The 18293-nt window shown below is 34.6% G+C and overlaps 1 protein-coding gene across 1 annotated transcript; it reads left to right on the top strand.

Moving 5' to 3' along the window:
- The first annotated feature begins 4508 nt into the window (after positions 1–4508).
- On the top strand, positions 4509–17949 carry LOC100377894 (tetraspanin-13-like). Its single transcript, XM_006824138.3, has 5 exons — positions 4509–4676; positions 9853–10020; positions 10996–11214; positions 12381–12524; positions 13844–17949. Exons 1-5 carry the CDS (start codon positions 4614–4616, stop codon positions 13916–13918), a joined length of 669 nt encoding a protein of 222 aa, XP_006824201.1. The 5' UTR covers positions 4509–4613; the 3' UTR covers positions 13919–17949.
- The last annotated feature ends 344 nt before the right edge of the window (positions 17950–18293 follow it).

The raw sequence follows: 18293 nt of genomic DNA, 5'->3' as shown, positions 1-18293 counted from the left end.
ATATTCATTCGACCTATGACCTTGTTAGTTTGTTTGTTATGCCTTTACCCTGCTACGTCAAATACGCCCTCACTGGCATCGAAATCTAAAGTAACGTTTTTATAATGGAGAAAAATGGTATCATCGCCGAACCAGGTATGAGGCACATAAAATTAAGAGGAAGGAAATACCGAAATAACATACATTTCACTGCGTTTCATGGTTTGAATAAAAATTTGAACACATTTGCTAAAGCACAAATAACACAATCTTTATGGCCAATACATTTTCATATAAGACTCGCCCTCTAGCGGCGAAGTGCTTCAATGACGTAAATGTAGTCGGTCATCAAAAAGAATTAAAGGTTGTTTTTAACATATGATGACCAACGTACCATCAACATAGTTGACATGAGGCCATGATCTAAAGTGCGTCTAGATTTAGTAATATCTTTTTTTTTGCAAGAATAAGAACTCCTGAAAGGTGTCAGACAAGATTCAATAATTGCACGGGAAATAGGATGGAACATGGTAAATAGATAATACCCGATAACAATTTCTAGACGCACTTTTAGAAAACAGTTTACACTCCGTTCATTCAAACATTTTTTGGACGGATATCTCAAAGCGTTTTCAAGATAGCGCGGGATTATCAATGTTTCGGGGGTTTAGCTAAAAACAGTGTCACGTGGTCAATTCGGCAACGTTGGGCACGCAATATGGTCAGTTGTATTTCCCGATATTCAAGCTTTCAGAATATATATACTTTATGGGGGTAGCTTTATGCATGGCTCTCCAGGAATTATTTATGTTCAAACTCCATATTTCCCTGGTCTCTACCTTAAACGACATTGACTTTACCCATATTTATTTTGACGTCACACGAGCACTTTGCCACTGGTGGGTGCGACTTGTAGAGGTGGGCGATGCCGGTTACGGTTGGTCACTGGGCAACTTTGCTATTTTTTCGGGGAAAGTCAAGTTAATTAAACATTGCTATAGTGGAAGTGCAAGAAACAGAAAGTGGTAATGGAAACCTTCGTCGGAAAGATAACAATCCGTAGATAAATCGGGTTAAGGATAGTTTCAATTCATTTCGTGTTTCAAGATTTACGTTACCACTATCCGAGGTTTGCGTTAAATTAGCGTATTAAATACGTAATTTTGCAAATAGTAAGTTTTATTGCGCACTTGGTTGTTCGTAAACAAGACATTAAAATCGATTGGAGAGTACTGTAAAACATGTCTTTTTAGCTAGCATAATATTTTAGCTAATTCAAGATGTCGCTAATTTAAAATAAAGTATATTCTCACAATAAGAATGTTGACACTTTTTTAAATAGCTAAATTAAGATTCAGTTAATTCCTGCATGGAGTTAAAATTAAATTCGCTTAAAATGACATGTACCTATTTAAACATGTTTTACTGTATATTGATATTATTCAGGCCATGAACTCGATAATTATACCAGTGAAAGGCCAAGTGAGCCTGCATATAATTTGTGTATAATGAGAACCAGGATCACGTGATTCAACATTTGCCTGAATTTTGGAATACAGTTCTTTGGAATACTTAAATATCATTATGGCATTTCATCGTAGTAGGTTGGTTCATCGCGAAAGTTGCCCAGAACTTGTGACTGGAGCTCAAAAAGACACACTATTTAAATTTCTGAAAACTGTCCACATATTAGTAAGTTATTTCCTCTCGAAAGTTGCATTGAACATGACGCTCAAAAAGACACTATTTAAAAATGGGCTGTTACATATATTTCAAGCCCTGACAAAAATATGAAATACAATGAAATGATCGAAATTATAAGTTTTCTGAGGGGAACTCAAATTCCAACAAGATATTGCTGTCTCAATAAAATATTATTTTTAATGAATTTAGCCAGTGAAACGAGTAAATCAGTGCTATTGTTTTTCATTATCATTATAAATTTTAATTGATTTTTTTAAATTAGCAAAGTCTGTGATGTATTTCGGCAAACTGAACAATCCCGTCAGTGGTATTTTGGTAGAGACATAATATTTATAATATGCCGTTCATTTTCTACTTTAATTTTCTGAATAGGAATCACATATCCTTTCTTCTTCACGGAATTTGGGTATTGTCTGACCCCCATCTATATTATTTTTATTGTAGTGAGATATTAATTAAGTTTGAAATTGTTTTTGAATTGCAGTTAGGTTCTACGTTTATTTCTTCTATTTTACCAGAGTCATTATTAATTTCATCATCCCAGTGCACTTTTTTTTATTCTCATTCTTATGATCTTGATGAATTTTTAACACAATTGTAGAGTTTTGCCTGTTTTGTTTATATACATGTCTGATAGGAAGCTCCGCGGTTCTCCGTAAACACCCACAATGGTGTTCCTTTTTACTCTAAGTATGAACATATCTGATCTATATTTGCTTTCTAATTACAATGCTGTTAATTGTATTTCTGGTCTATGCCCAACCACAGTCCTTCAACAAACCTCGGACAACTAATATTAATATTATTAGTTGTCTGAGAACGAACGGTTGAGAAACGCTATCGTTTAAAGGTGTGAAATACTGTACACTTTACGTTTACCCCAAGCTGGTTATGCTATGAATTGTGGGTAACATCGTCATACCGCCCTCAAATTGCTGTGCTGTTGTCAGTCGGTTGTTCTCGTTGCAGTAGTGAATTACTCAAATTTTCTGATATATATGAAGTTTCCGTTATTACTATTTGAAATCACAAGAGTCTTTGTTGTTGTGCCCCAACCCTTCTTTTTCAAGATTTTCATGATTGTTTCTTTGCATTTCCACTCTGCTGGCACTCAAAACCGTTCCCCAGATAATTGAGGTGTTTAACTGGTATATTGATTTCTTTTTCGTATTGAAAATATATTATTTGTTTTCTCTATGTTGACTGTCAGTTTCCGTGTTTAGGATTGGAGATTATTCAAACAATTGTGTAAACCTCATGTGGTTTCAGATTGGATAACTACTTCATCAGCGTGTAGGAGACAAATGGCTTTAATATCTTTCAAATTGGTGGGTGATATGTAACTGGATCACATATATCGAGAAGGTAATAGATATATTAAACAGCGTGGCGCTTAGATGACAGTTCATTTGCGTCCGCTTAGGAGAGAGTGCTTCATCGCTAGAATACGCGATTTCTAGGAAAGATGCATAATTATGATATTAGTGAAATTATAGATGCAAACATCTATTTATATCCATTTAACTTCAAGTTTACTGAATAAATAAAAATAATTGGCGAATATTGAAAGACCTCACATACGCAGTGTATACTCTTTCTTTCACTACCCACAAAGCGAGTGAAAATCCCAGAATGTGTGTTTTTGTGTTACATTTAAAGGGCGGCGGTCGTCGCGCTGCGCATGTGCGACATTTGTGTTGATAAACATTGATTTTCCCATAATCCAATGCGCTCTTCTAAGTAGGAGGTTTGACCTGGGCGCGACTTGCACTAATTACCGCCGCTGACTTCTTCGATACTTTCAAATCACCTAAACAATACCTATTAATTAAAGCTTGGTGGCGTCCCAGTTTATACTCGTTGATCTGCGCGACATTCAAAGTCGCCATCTTTGTTTATATGAGACCCGTATATCTCGCGCATGCGTGGCGCGACGACTGCCGTCCCTTAATACTAGTAAATAATTATGAAAATCAACCAAACAATCGAAAAGATATAACCCATGGGTTATCATCCTTAGCCAAGGCAAGTTTGTTCGCTATGACTGACTCGTGTGGCCTCCCGATCGTTAGCTTTAGTGAAAGCGTGCGATTCGGACGATGGACCGATACATATGGTTACATGTCAATGTTATTCTCTATTAAAATACCTTTCAATTGACGTAACATTATGATTTTCCAGTAATTTGGACATTTTTTCTCAAATATCATTTGATTTAGACAATTGTATCACTGTCGACTTACATATGCAAATTAGCTTTGGGTCATCCCAATTTTTTTGATATTAACATAATTTACCCATTAGATGACATCATAAACAACCTGAAAAAAAACTTGTCAGGATGTGGGGAAGAGGAACTATAACCCTGTGTATTTCAAAGACTATAAATGGATATACATTTTCATACATTTTAGAGAAAAAACAATAACTGTAAAAAACGAACTTCATATACTCCGATTTGTCTATACTTTTAATATGATGTAATATTGGATAAAACACAAAACACTGAAAAAGCTCTGTATATTCATGGAGGTATCATCCATGGTATATTTAACCTCCTGCCATAGTAACTGGAGCGGACTAGTACTAGTAAGTTGAGTACTAGTATATGCTAATCATCTTAGCGTCTACGATTGATCGTTGAAATATAGCGTACTGTGGGGTGCTGCACACAGACGATAAAGATCACAAAAAAGCGCTGACAGACCTTTTTACTAATTTTTTGGTATAATATATTGCGTGTAATTCGGCGTTTTCGGCGTCCTATCGTGACGTCATGCATATCGCCAACTGCATGAGCTGGCACCAAAACGAGGCTCCGAGTCAGCATCCGCCATATTTTCGAAGAGGTCTACGCATCATTGACTACACCAACGAATTATTCGATATTTTATACTTTTAGGGCTCTTCAGCCTCGATAGACCACAGTTATGGCGTGTGGTGGTTTCGCATGTAGTAAAAATGCCTTAGTGGCACTCAATGTCCTGTACATGGTAAGTGTGCATCTATTTTTTACAACATACATTATCTGTTCAGTTTTCTGATTCACTGCAGCAGCTGACGTGGCCGCAAATAATATTATTTCCGACAATGCTGGAACGGGAAATCTAAGCTTGTTATCTTCAAATAGGATAAATTCCTTCATATTACAGTGTTTATTTAAACAAATCGCTATTTCTGTGTTAAGAAAAGCCCCTGTTCGCATACGAGAATTTCGCTGTATGAATAAACACACGGCCCGACACGTGAGAATGATTCAGTATACTTCCGGGGTCTGTAATGTTTAAAATTAGCCGTTAAATGTATATATTTTTTTATCGTTCCTTTTTGTTCCTTTGTTGAATGTTCAAAGATCACTTTATGTTAAGGAAGCTTATGTGAAACCTTTGTGTATGATGTTATCTCACAACTAGCGAATATCTAATACGTGTACATTCATTGTACTAAATTTGCCGTATTAGTTTCACTATTTTAATGTTTAATTATTATTCAGCAATTTTAGAATTGAATGGTTTACATTTCATAATGGAGCATGCATTTTCTCAGTTTTAGTTAATGTGATCATAATTGAAACTGAGATAGGTAATTTTAACTAGCATATTATTTTGGATAATTATTTTTAGCAAGAGCAAGAATTCAATGTAGCTAATTTATGAGATTGCTTTATTCGAAACGAGATTGTTCTAATTTGTGCATTGAACATGAATGGCTGTAGATATGTATAACACAGTTGTTAAGAAGTTCATTGACCTCTATTTGCATACAATAACCTTTTTTTCGCAACATAGTGGTTTAAATTAAACAAACTGATTTATATCAGAAGTTTGGTGGTAAATTTGTCATACATTCTTAAACTTGGTCAATATCAACTACAGTTGTCTAGTATCCACAATAACATGAATTATGCTGCATTTTTAGGAAACTAGATTTGAGTACACTCTGTTCATCAACAAGTTTATGGTTCCCAGATGAGCATGCAGTCAGTGAGTGGACTTTAATAAATATTAATAAATCAGTGTAGTGTATGAGTAGGGTACTTCAAATTTCTCAAAAACAAGTATTGTTTGTTAGATCAACAGGCTTCTAATAGCCTAAACATTTTTGTATAAATGAAAGGTCAAGTCATGTGATATTCCAATTGAAAAACCATGGCTGTATTTTGATCTTCCATGTTCAGATTTCTTTTTTTTTTTGTGCTGATATGACCATCAATAGATAAACTTGAGCAGATAAGAATAAAGCCATGTTTGATTAGTCTACAATACATACTAGCCATGAGAGATAACAACTGAAGGGTAGTGAGGGTCGGTTCAAAGAGTATCTCTGCTTCTTGTTGCTGGGTGGGTCTTCAAATAGATGAGTTCATTAGTATTTATGGCAAGTTTCAAAATTATTGGAGCTGCAAGTTAGCAACTGGTTTTAAATTGGCGACAGCTTGTGATTTGACTAAACAGTTGGCTTTTCAAACTTGTTGACTAGTCATCATGCCCACTTCAGACAAACCTGTATAGCAGCTGGACACATAAACTGGTTTCACATTGTTGAATTCAATTTTAATCATTTGGATACAATCTTGTCTTTGTATGTTCTTTAAATTTATATACAATGATATTGAAAGTAACTATGGTGACCAGTTTGATCTACTTTGATATGTTGAATCCTGGGCAGAATTTGTGACAATCACAAGCTGACTGCCAATTCATGAGCTAGTTTTCCAACTTGTTGCTCCAGTACTTCTCAAGCATGCTGTAATCAAAAATGCGTTTTTCATAGCAGGCAATGGTGTACACAAGATGTTTTGTGAAATACTGTAAATGCTTTTAATTATTCACATATCAAAACAGTGAAATTAAATTCTTGTGAAAATAAATTGTTTTACAATAGGATTACCAAATCCAGTATGCATGATACACTGATGCAAGCCTGGGTTTGCGAAACTGTGCCTTATGCAGATGTGACTGAAAAAATGATGTATCCTAACCTGTTTCCATGGAAACAGCAAATTTTATGATTTCTCCATGGTGTTAAACTCTCCTCTGGCACAGTGTGCCCACTAAGTTGATACATCACTGACACAGTCAGATACTGTAAAGGGGTTAATTAATTTTATTATTCACTCGGTTTTAATTTTGCTTATTTCGCTGACTAGAAAATGCGCTAAATTTTAACCCAGTGAATATGTAAGATTAAACATAGAACACATTATCTAAATGGTAAAACTGTGAACTCCCATGAAAATCATACATTGATAAGGTAATCTTTAAAAATATCCTACTATATTTAATGGAATTTATTATTTGGTGAAATGAAATTCACATTTTATAAATCAAACAAGTGTTAAACAAAAAAAAAATATGTTCCACTACAATTAAATTGTTATCTTTATTTGTACTTGAAGATTTCTCCTTCCCTATCAGTCACCATGATGACTATTGAACATAATTTTTGTGAATTCCTTTTGACCGAAGATCCCTACAAAATCAGTCATGTTAGAGGGCACGTTGTCTATTGGCCGTTGGGTATCAGTTCAAAAGGAGCCACTCAGACTTACTGTAAAAATAAAAATTATAAATTTTTTTATTTCAACTCCTGAATTTGTTATATGTAATGAACATTTTATTTTAATATCTACATTCTAAGACTCCCTAGGCTGGTTTGGGTAAACCACTTGTTTGTTGTCGTAATAATAATCCCTTTGTTGAGGCTATATAGGTGAACTGATTTGTATATTGACATCATGAATATTCAATTTGTAAAAGTTTAACAAAATTGCCTTTGTTCAAAATGTGCACATCTGGTATTAAATTGTCTGTGCATGTTTAGTATGATGTATTAAAAGGGTGCTACACACACACACAAACACCATGTGGTAAATCTGTTCACTTCGCTTTGCTTTACGTATAATATGTCTTTTTGTATTGGTGTAAAATGTATTGTTATAATTGCATAACATTTGTAACAGAAGATGCGTGTCATCAACCCTTGAACATAATGCATTTGTTTGTACAACATGTTGATGGACAATATGATAATAATGATATTTATTCAACACTAAAACAAACTACAGTGAGTTGTTCTATGGTCGTATAAAATAAAATAACAAATAAAAAAAAAATATGATAAAATAAACTACACTAAAATACAGTCAAGTTAACGAGCTAAACAGAATGCTAAATAATATTACAAACACATAAAGAATCACAATAAACTTATACGGTACAGTACAATACAAAGCAGGAAATATGAGAGAGTGCTAGATTTCTCTCACATTTGGAGTATGCGAATCACCTGATTAATAATCTTCATTGAAATCATACCCCTATGGTGGGAAATACAATAAAGTTAACAAAGAATGCAACATAATTTTGAAAACATAAAAAAAAATAGAATAACAAATTTAGAAAGACTGCTGTGACTAAGCTCTAAATCGCATTCATACATATACCAATTTTTATGGTTCATCAAGCAGATTTAATGCTTTTTTCTCCAAGAAAGCCAATTAGGCTAGAATGTTCGGCAGACCCTGTAGCAGATATTGCTTCTAATGCCAGTGATCACTCGCTTGCCTATTCCAAATCAAGAGCTGATGAGTCTTATAGATGACCCTTAAAGGTCATACATCCTGGTACTTTCCGCAAGTATACATTTTTGTTAATTAGACTTTAATGACAACTGTACTGTGTGTGAGAATACCGGTAATTCCTATTGATAGTAAATTTGTATCCCTAGAAAGTACTAAGGAATGCATTAGGGCTAATTAAAATGCATCATTCTCCTAATTCAGAGCATTAAAAGAAGTTAAAAAAAATCTCATCAATCTTGTACATGTACGAGTTGATGAAAATTCTACAAAACAAATTTTTAGAGTAAATAAATATGGTTTCTGTTTTTGAATGATTTTTAATTAATCAGAATATAAATTTCAAGACTCTATAAATAGAAGTATAATTGACTTACTTTTAGACAGATTTTTAGCTATGTTGTCAACATCAAAAATGTTGATGGAGTTTGTATTACTGGTTGTCCATCAGTATCAGCGTGACTTCTTGAAAACGGCAGGTTTTTGTCTTTTTCGGTAAAGATGTACAACTTCTTGTAAATGCCTAGCCCAATTACTTTGCACATTTCGTTGGTAGACACCTTTGGTGGAGCTCAGTCAGATTTGTACATTTGTGATATCTAATTTTATAATTTTCGGTTTCGGTATAATTTTAGATTTTTGGTCAAAATTTCTATTCAATCAAATAACTAACCCATTCGCTTTGATATTTTATATGTAGACATACCTTGGGTGGACCTCTGACATATTTGTTTATTTTGACACAATAAGTTTTGAAATTTTTGAAATTATAGTGAATATTTTTGCCATTTTTGGTAAAAATTTCTATTTTCAACTGGTTACACAGTGGAGCTATATCAGCGGACAGGCTGCTTGCCCAATATATTCATTTGCAATTTCTTCATTTTATCCCATATAAAATTATCAATGTTGTGTGAAAAGATGTACATTAGTCTTGTACATTCACATGGTTAGAATTTAGTGGATGCATCCACCTTTTCAGAAACCATGGTGTTACACTGTACATTTACATATGCAAGGTTTGTTAGCAATCTTTTACATGGAATGACAGTTAGGATGTGCAAACATAATATGCAGACATTAAAATGGAACGGCAACAACATGCCGTACTTAGGGTGGGTATAATTGGTAACACTGTGCGTCCGTAAAATCTGAGGAAGCATATCCTATGTTTTCAGCTTATGTTGTATTCATTCTCTTACTGTGGCGTTTATTTGCTCACATTTGGCGAGCCACAGCTCGCAATGTTAGATCACTGCCTTGCCTATCTTTTATGCCCTACCACAAGATACCAGTAATCAACAATAATGCAAGGTGTTTGACAAATTGTTCTTGTTAGATGTACCCTCCCTATGTATTAAGCTATAATAAATTCACCTTTGAGCTCTGTTTGGTGGCTGTTTTAAAATGGAAAATCGATCAAAATACATGCAATTGAGAATCTTGCCCCCAAAACTAGTTACACAAAGTAATCAAACAGCCAGTCACAAAGAATATTTTAGTTTTAAGAAAGTCCTATCAAAAATACAAACAATGCGTTAATCATTGAATGTCATCGATTTACATATATTTTTTTTTTTTCATTACAGTTTGTTTCCTTTATTTTAATTGGTGTAGCTGCATATGGTAGAATTTTAGCAATCGTCACAAGTATAGCTATTATTGGTGGAATCATTGCCTGTGGAGTTTTCTTATTTTTCATTGCACTTGTTGGACTCGTAGGAGCTGTCAAACATCACCAAGTCCTACTTTTCTTTGTATCCTTTTAAAATGAACAGTCAAACATGTTAATATATCTGAGTGTGGTACTGTAAAATACTTTATTTAGTTGGAATTAATTTTCACTGATGTACGAGTTAAATGTAGAATAGGGGAAAATAGGTATACTGTAGAATACTTTATTTTCGCTTGGAATTTATTTTCGCTATTTTCACTAAAGGGATGATTCTGTGAAAATAAAATCCAGCGAATATACTTTTTTTTCCTATATTTCACATTAAACTCAGTGAAAATAAATTCCATACAAAACGCCCAAAAAGCCTTTTCAGCGAAGTGTTTCACAGTATTTAATAGATTTTTATTTTCACTGAAAGTCCCTTTCAGTCTTTTTGATTGACTTCTTACAAAGCAGTACAAATTTGAGTGTGCCCTGTGTATTAGGTTTGGGACTACAAACTTTACTTTCTAAAACGAGTGATCACTCCACTCGCCTATCAGTTTCGCAAATCAAGACCCTGAAGAGCAATCACTCTCTCAATGTAATGGCATCGTATTGGATGTGGATCTTCAGATGTCTGCTCAGTGTGCTCTACTATCTTCTGTGGTATTTAATCTTTCTGAAACCAAAGTTAACTTGATCATCTTTCACAAAACAAACTTGCATGAAAGTTTATAAATTTTTCCCAATTTTTGCTATTAATGGCAACTATGAAATTAAATACATCAAATTATGCAAATCACAACACTGTCATGAGACTTCCAGATGCCAAACAGAGTATGTTTTTGTCTTGTAGCAGTGTACATGTATGTGATATAATACAAATATCTGGTTCATTCTCCAAAACCATAGAAATGACTTGGCAGAAGTGCTCATAAATGTTAGATTTGCCTTGCCTTGCCTTGCCTTGCCTTGCCTTGCCTTGCCTTGCCTTGCCTTGCCTTGCCTTGCGTTGTGTTGATGTGAAATTCTAAAAGAGCAAGTAAAATTGTTTATCCTTAACTTTACATAACAGTATATGATAATTTTATTTTTAGTGTTTCTCTTGCAATTTGCAATCTCCTGTGCATGTTTGGCATTAGATTTAGAAGCACGAAGACAGTTGGTAACTGCTGGTTGGGCACATACATCAGCACAGACAAAGGAAGAAGCCCAGGTTCGGATTAACTGCTGTGGTCTTTATTCACAGAATGAAACTGTTCCTGGACAACGTGACCATCCAGATTGTGTTGATGTAAGTCTTATTTTTTTTATTTTATTTTTGTGTGCATGGTTTGACATCATTGGCCCGCTGTCCAAAGGCTAGTGAATTTATCTTTCATAAAGCCTGTTGAACTTGTTATTTATTAGTTTTTAAAACTCCAACATCGTACATTTTTACAGTTGCTTATTGTTCACTGGAAGTAATCATTGCAGGGGGTTTTCCAGAAAAAAACTGCAAAAGGGAGCACTGCAATTCAGTGGCGCCACCAAGTGGGGGAGAACCCCAGTGGCGCCACCAAATGGGGGGAGATAGGGTTCTCCCTACCAGGGTATGGAGTTTTTGATAATTCTAAGTTAAAATGGCTATGGCTTCCTTGAGACCAAAATTACTATCAGACAGGTCACAGTTGAAGACTGGTCAATCAGAATTTTATGGTTGCCAGAGGATCTGCTCCCCAGGGTTCGGGGGTGCATAGCCATGGCATGAGGGCACTGCGCCCCTGTTTCCGTGTTTAAAAAAATATCTGCATTGAATGACATTGAATGATTAAAGTAAATACAGTTTAAAATGACACAATGCCAGTCATCTCAGCCTACATTGGGGCCCAGTATGTTATTTTTGTTTCCAATGTGAGTTTTTGCAGTTACCCTGTCCCTTCCTATATTGACATGTTCATCTGAAGTAATTCATCAATAGCACATTTGTTGGAGACCACCCGAATTCTACATTCACTGGTCCCAAAGACTAATAAGTTTTTTTGATTGGCTCATTGGGTGCTCTGGAATGATCTGTACACCTGGCTGGATTGTGTTGACACTTGGAGCTGGGTTTTGGACTAGCATTGAACTGTTTAGCCTTACAGTGCATTGATGTCTTTCAACTTTTCTTTTCCCTCTCATCCATGATGTCAAATGGGATACCGGGGTAGTTGTCTATTGTTGAACCATTTTAGAAATGTTTTGACATTAGATGTACACGTATTGGTAGAAAGAGTTTACACCACCAGCCCTAACCCTACCCTCCAGCGTTCCCCAATTTAAATGTATATGTTCCGCTTAAGGACACCTATAGTTGTCTAGAGGGGTCATTTACAATTGAATTGGTGGGCTTGGGGTGAAGGTTAATTAGGATTAGGGGGTGGAGGTGCAAATAGAAATCTTTCCGTATTGACGTTTTCAATGTTCATTTTGATTCAGACTCATGTGCCTTGCTGTGGTGAAGGTAAAAATATTGGTGACTATTGTCCAGAATGTAGAACATGTATAGCTGCGATAGAAGATACGATGGAAAAGGCTTTGCGAATAAGCGGTGGTGTGGGGTTGTTTTTTAGCTTTACAGAGGTAAGAACACAAAATCAAGTCATTTTGATTACCGCATGACATGGTGAAAGTTTAGTGTGTAATTTCAATGCTGATATGCCACGATAAGCATCACGATATTCATGGTAAACAGTTATTCAATGTTTGTTCAAACAGTTTGCTAAGAAAAAGTAATCATTGAACTGTATGTTTTTATCATATCCTCTGAGACTCCTCTGAACAGTGTAACAAGATTAGCCCTACGTGTGTAACATATATAAATTTGGCTGTTCGGGATTACTTCAAAGTTGAGTTTGTGTTGTTTTCTCGAATTTTCACCGGCTCGACCGGCGTTCCACAGCAGCGCGCACAGAGCCCATAAAAATGCATGTACAGTGGTGAGCGTCGTAGCAACCTGGAACGTCTTGTGACGTAGCTCCTCCCCCGAGGATTGAAGAATTTAAGACTGAATAACAATTGCGAGGTGCAATGGCAGGGTTTAAACTTAACATTTGAGCAGGCATCGATTATGAAGGTTAAAATTGATAAAATTGTTTTGGTATCATAGGAATAATGTTGAGAATAGGACAAACTTGTTGCGCTTCAAGGTGCCTTTGATGCCTCTGTGACGTTCAAGCCTTACAATGACACTAACTCGTAATATTATTGATTGAGAGTTCATTTTTGAAAGGTATCATAATTCTGCTGGAATGCTTAAACACAAGAGCATTACTCAATAAAAAAAACACCATACAATTGTAATAAGCAACCTACAATTTGCTGTCACTAATATTAGCCAAATCCGTATGCGTCACACAGGTCGTAGAATTACCAGGAGGAAAATTCCTTGTTCATCAAACCCGCTTGCACCTACTACCTTGCATTTTTTTTGTAATTGCACAAAATAATCACTTGACCATTGACGACACTTCGATATTCTTGAAAACTACCATCGAAGCTAGTCTGGTTTAATGTTCCAATATCCAATGAACAAGATTTCATTTTGGCTGGCCTATAGTAAAAAGTTGATACCATACAATAAATACAATTAGTTTACGTGCACGTGTATTAGAGATGCACACAAACACAAAATACAGTGTAGGTTTTTGAATATCATTGATATTATAATTTGATGTACCGTAGAATACTTTATTTTCGCTATTTTCGCTGAAGGGATGATTCCGTGAAAATTAAATCCAGCAAATATACTTTTTTTCCTATATTTCGCATTAAACTCATCAAAAATCAGTGAAAATAAATTCCATACAAAACGCCCAAAAAGCCTTTTCAGCAAAAATTAATTCCAGCGAAAATAAAGTATTCCACAGTATTATAATAAAATTATTTTGTTTTTTTTTCAGTTGCTTGGAGTGTGGCTAGCAGTTAGGTACAGAAATCAAAAAGACCCAAGAGCTAATCCCAGTGCTTTCTTATGAAATGAAAAGTAACATTCTTGGTTTTCACAAAAGTAAATTATTTGACTTCATTATTAACCGTGTTTGTCTGAGAATGTTAAAATTTTAACATATTGTGCTGTTTGCATGGGAAAGTAAATAAAAACAATTCTCAGTATCTCAAATCCGGCGATGATCATGTGACTTTTAAATTTGCAGGGATGACATGCTTGTTCTAAAATACAAAATGCTCATTGTTTTGCTGGAAATGGACGACTATAAAATAAGTACATGTAGTTATATTTGATATTCAGTTCATTGTTTTAGCCGATGAAATAGGGCATGATTGCTGTTTCTGTTTGATGCAAATGTCTTCTGTTGTCCCTTTTCCCCAGTGATGTGGATAAAAGCCTGTACCCGGTCACAACAACCAGTTATATACTAACTGTGATTGGCTACAAATGTGTAAATTTTTTGGAAATGATTGATTTACAGCACAATCAACTTGTTATCAAATAACAAACACTGGAGGCACTGAAACAAAGTGAAAACTGCCGCACACTTTTGTAAGCTGCATATGTTCGTAGGCTGCACACGTTAAGTTGCACATGTTTGTATGTTGCACATATTTGCTAGTGGCGCACATTGGAAAGTCTCGCATGTCGTATTTGAGATACTGAGAAATAACTCCACTGTGCCATATTTATTCTTGTCCCATATTGTTAGTATTATTGGTTTACACCACAACTCACCTGTGAGTACTGTGATAATGTGGATCATACACATGCTTCAAACCAGCAACATTGCCAGCTTATTTGTTAGTAAGGTGATTCCCTGACAACTTTGGCAACCATGGAAATTGTCATTTATTAGCGCTTCCATACAAAATGCAGGGGGTGATCATGAGGTGAAAACGTCTGAGCTTTTGTCCTTATTGCTAACTTATCTCGCACAATAGCCTAGTTTATGTGTTTCTGATTAAAGTCAAGCTTGTGTATACTACGGATAACTATATTATCTATGCCCTGATTCAACATCAGACATTGATTTCTTTGTTTTATTGCATTAACAAGCTTCAAAAGATCACAATTTTATAAGAAAGCAAGAAAAAGCTATTTAAAAAAAAAACTTTCAGAATAATTGCTTAATAAAAAAAAAAGTAAATTTTTTTTTTGGTATCAGGAGTATAGTGGATCAAAATCGCCAGAGGTCCTGAAAGCGACATTCTTATATTGTTTAGATTCAAAGTACTGTGATTTTTAATGGTAGGGATTAACATTTGATGATTTGAGGGTTTCGTGATTATCCAGAACTGAAAAAATTGTTTTGCTTGTGAATTTATATTGAACTGGCCGCTGTTGAGGTGTTGGTCACAACGACTCGTGTTACATGATTTTGCTTTAATGTAGATGTACAAGTTACATACTTTTTTGCTCAGTTGTGGAGGCCCAAAAAACCCCCCTCCCACAAGGGAAAAACGGGAAAAATCTCAATTGGCTTCTTGTTTATCGGCTATACTACCATAACATGTTTTGCCTTCATAGATTCTTCTCATATACTTGGCTAAACTTTGTAAATAATGTAAAAAATATAGTTGAGAAACCAGCTATTACCACTGTGTGACTCTTGCATTTTTCTCTTCAGAGTATAGGATAGCCTATAACATATCTTAAAAAAATGGTGCAATACTTTGTAAATACAGTTATATTGAATCAAATGTAGTGTACATCTGTTTGAACTGCTTTTTTGGGCTTAAAAAAAATATTTCAGGTCATGTTCCTCAAAGCTTTTTCGCAAAAAAATGATAAATCGAAAAGCACAATTTTGAAATAAAAACAAAGTGTGCTTGTATAAATTTAGGTAACAAATTGACCAGAAATATCCCCCCCCCCCCTTTTGCACTTAATATTTGGTAATCATAGTCCATGTTAATGGTACTTCAGTCGTGCCAAAAGAAAAACAGACTTAAACATCACATTATTCTGAATACTGTTACTACACAAGTCGTACAACCCTGGCTATAATCCCAAATTCATAAAACCGTTGATGCATGATGGTTGCCATTACGTTGTGAACTTGTTGTAACTGAAATGGCAGCTCGTATGTGACTATGAATTTCCCGCGACTATGATTATTTTCTTTTATTTTCACAATAGTTGTAGTTTTCGGTTTTCTGCAAATTGACTCGGAGGCGGTTCCTACAGTACTGTAAAATACTTGCTGGGAATTTATTTTCGCTGAAGGGATGAAAATAAATTCCCGTTAATATACCTATTTCTATATTTTACATTCAACAAACAACATACAAAACGCCCAAAGTCTTTTCAGTGAAGAATAATTCTACAATGAGGTATTTTAAGGTACAAGAATTAAGGATTTGTAAAATTAGAGAAAAATGTGTATTTTATGTATATGCATGGTAGAATCATCTAGATTTATTCATTGTTGATCTTTCTGACTTTCCAGTATTTGAATTCTCGTATTTGTAGTGGGTTTGACCATGGAGGTAATTACCTCCATGCTTTGTCACAATTGTATGTTAAATACTCCACCAATCAGTAGTTAAAACAGGGTGTTTATGCAAGTTTATCTGTGATCTTCAAACTTCATCAATGCTGGATGGTGCACTAAAAAAAAAGCAGGACCACACTTATAATATGCTATATGTACTCTTGTTTGTAAACAAATTTTTCTGATTTGATGATTTAATTGTGTTAATCGGGACACAAAGTTGATGTGATTTTTTGTCTTCAGAACCCAGTAAAATGTTTGCGAATTTTGCCTTGCTTGAAATTTAAGCGATTTACAGTACAATGACCAACTTATTTCTCACATTTGCACTTGCTAAAAAATAAAGCACCAGTGTAAAACTGCACAATTTGACTTGGGTCAGATGTTATATTTAGCATAACAAGTATATAGTTGAATACATTGGCACCAGATTAGTACTATGATTTTTTGCCATTACATGTTAGTATATTCTATTTACAAGTTAATACTGTTGTGTACATTTGTATTACGTTCTGATCTTTGCATTCTAGATAACACTCCTTTTCAACTATAACAGGGCAGATCCTTTGAAAGATTTTGTTGAGTAAAAATGTTTGTGACTAAATCCCAGAAAAAACACCATTTGCTCTTATTACGATGACCGTAACCTAACAATTTGTGGATTTGATTTTTGTCTAATATTAGACGCCTGCTTTGTGTACATATAATATGAAAATGAGCCAGTCTTTATGAGGTTTGTACCTGCAAAATGTTATTTCTATGAGGATGTTAATTTTGTTTTTGTGAATTGTCAGGGTAGATTGGTAAATTATTTTACACTTTTTTTTGTGTGTATAAAGTTTGCATCGTTCATTGATTTAAAATTATTTTAACAATTGTTCTTGATAAATCTTGGTTTCCTTCATTGAAGAATCAAGGGAGTAAAGTTGCTTTTCAGTATGTCATGAAATTTTGCACGTTTGCAACTGCAATCTTTATAGTAGCATGGATGCAGTGTGCAAACTGGAGTATCGTACTGGTGGGAAAACACTCATCCAACTTTTTCTTAATTCAACAATGGACAATTTTGGGTTCTTTAATTCATAGGTTATCATATCCTAGAGTTTCAATGTATATGCAAGGAAGGGGTAAGCAGATTTCCGGTAGTCGTATTCAGTTTTCAGAAATTTTACTGTCCCAACTTTTTTTATCCAAGATGTTTATTATTGTACAATGTAGACGTGTTTTCTTTTTAAAGTTTTTGTTGATTTTGTATTCACAAAAAAGCAGGACACATTTTGGTATTCGCCAATGCATCCAAAAGTCTGTTAAAATTTGAAGCAAACTGTCTTATAAACGACTAGCCATAAAATCAATCTGCTCCTCATAACTTTTATGACACTCGCGTGTACAAGTAGGTTAGTAATTTGAGAATTCAAAACTGTTGTATTGTGTGCATGTTTTTAGAAATTTTTTTTGGTGTATTTTGAATTTATTGCTGGTTTCATCAATTGATGATAAAACTATAATAGTTCATGTAAAAGTGATGTAATGAAAATAAATATAATTGGGAAATATTGGAATACTTTATGCGTGTTTTATTGCTTATGAAATGCTTAGTATTGGGGGAATGGAAAATTGGATTGGGCGGTCGGATTTTTTTTTTCAAACGTGAAAACTTAGGGTATGAGTCTTTGCAGTAACTGTGTGCGTGTGTGCGCGTGCGGTTTTGGGATAAATATTTTTGCATATTAACTTAATTTGGATAATGAGTTAATTTTCAGATTTTCACATGTATCTCAAGTACTGCTCATGACATTTCAATGAAACTTGGTACATAGATCCTCTAGGACTATGCAGAGATTTTGCATAATTATTTAACTTTCAGCTTTTTCACTGATATCTCGAGTACTAATCATCACTTTTA

This window comes from Saccoglossus kowalevskii, chromosome 21 (assembly GCF_978046115.1).
Source record: "Saccoglossus kowalevskii chromosome 21, keSacKowa6.1, whole genome shotgun sequence".
NCBI classification, from domain to species: Eukaryota; Metazoa; Hemichordata; class Enteropneusta; family Harrimaniidae; genus Saccoglossus; species Saccoglossus kowalevskii.
The sequence above is the reverse complement of the archived record's forward strand: the minus strand, read 5'-3'. Positions and strand labels throughout refer to the sequence as shown.

Bases quoted from the DNA above. Each gene is read 5' to 3' on its own strand.
- LOC100377894 (XM_006824138.3), top strand. From the start codon at position 4,614: ATGGCGTGTGGTGGTTTCGCATGTAGTAAAAATGCCTTAGTGGCACTC. The intron at 10,021-10,995 runs GTATCCTTTTAA...TTTACATAACAG, and splicing joins ACCAAGTCCTACTTTTCTTT to TATATGATAATTTTATTTTT. The intron at 11,215-12,380 runs GTAAGTCTTATT...ATTTTGATTCAG, and splicing joins ACCATCCAGATTGTGTTGAT to ACTCATGTGCCTTGCTGTGG.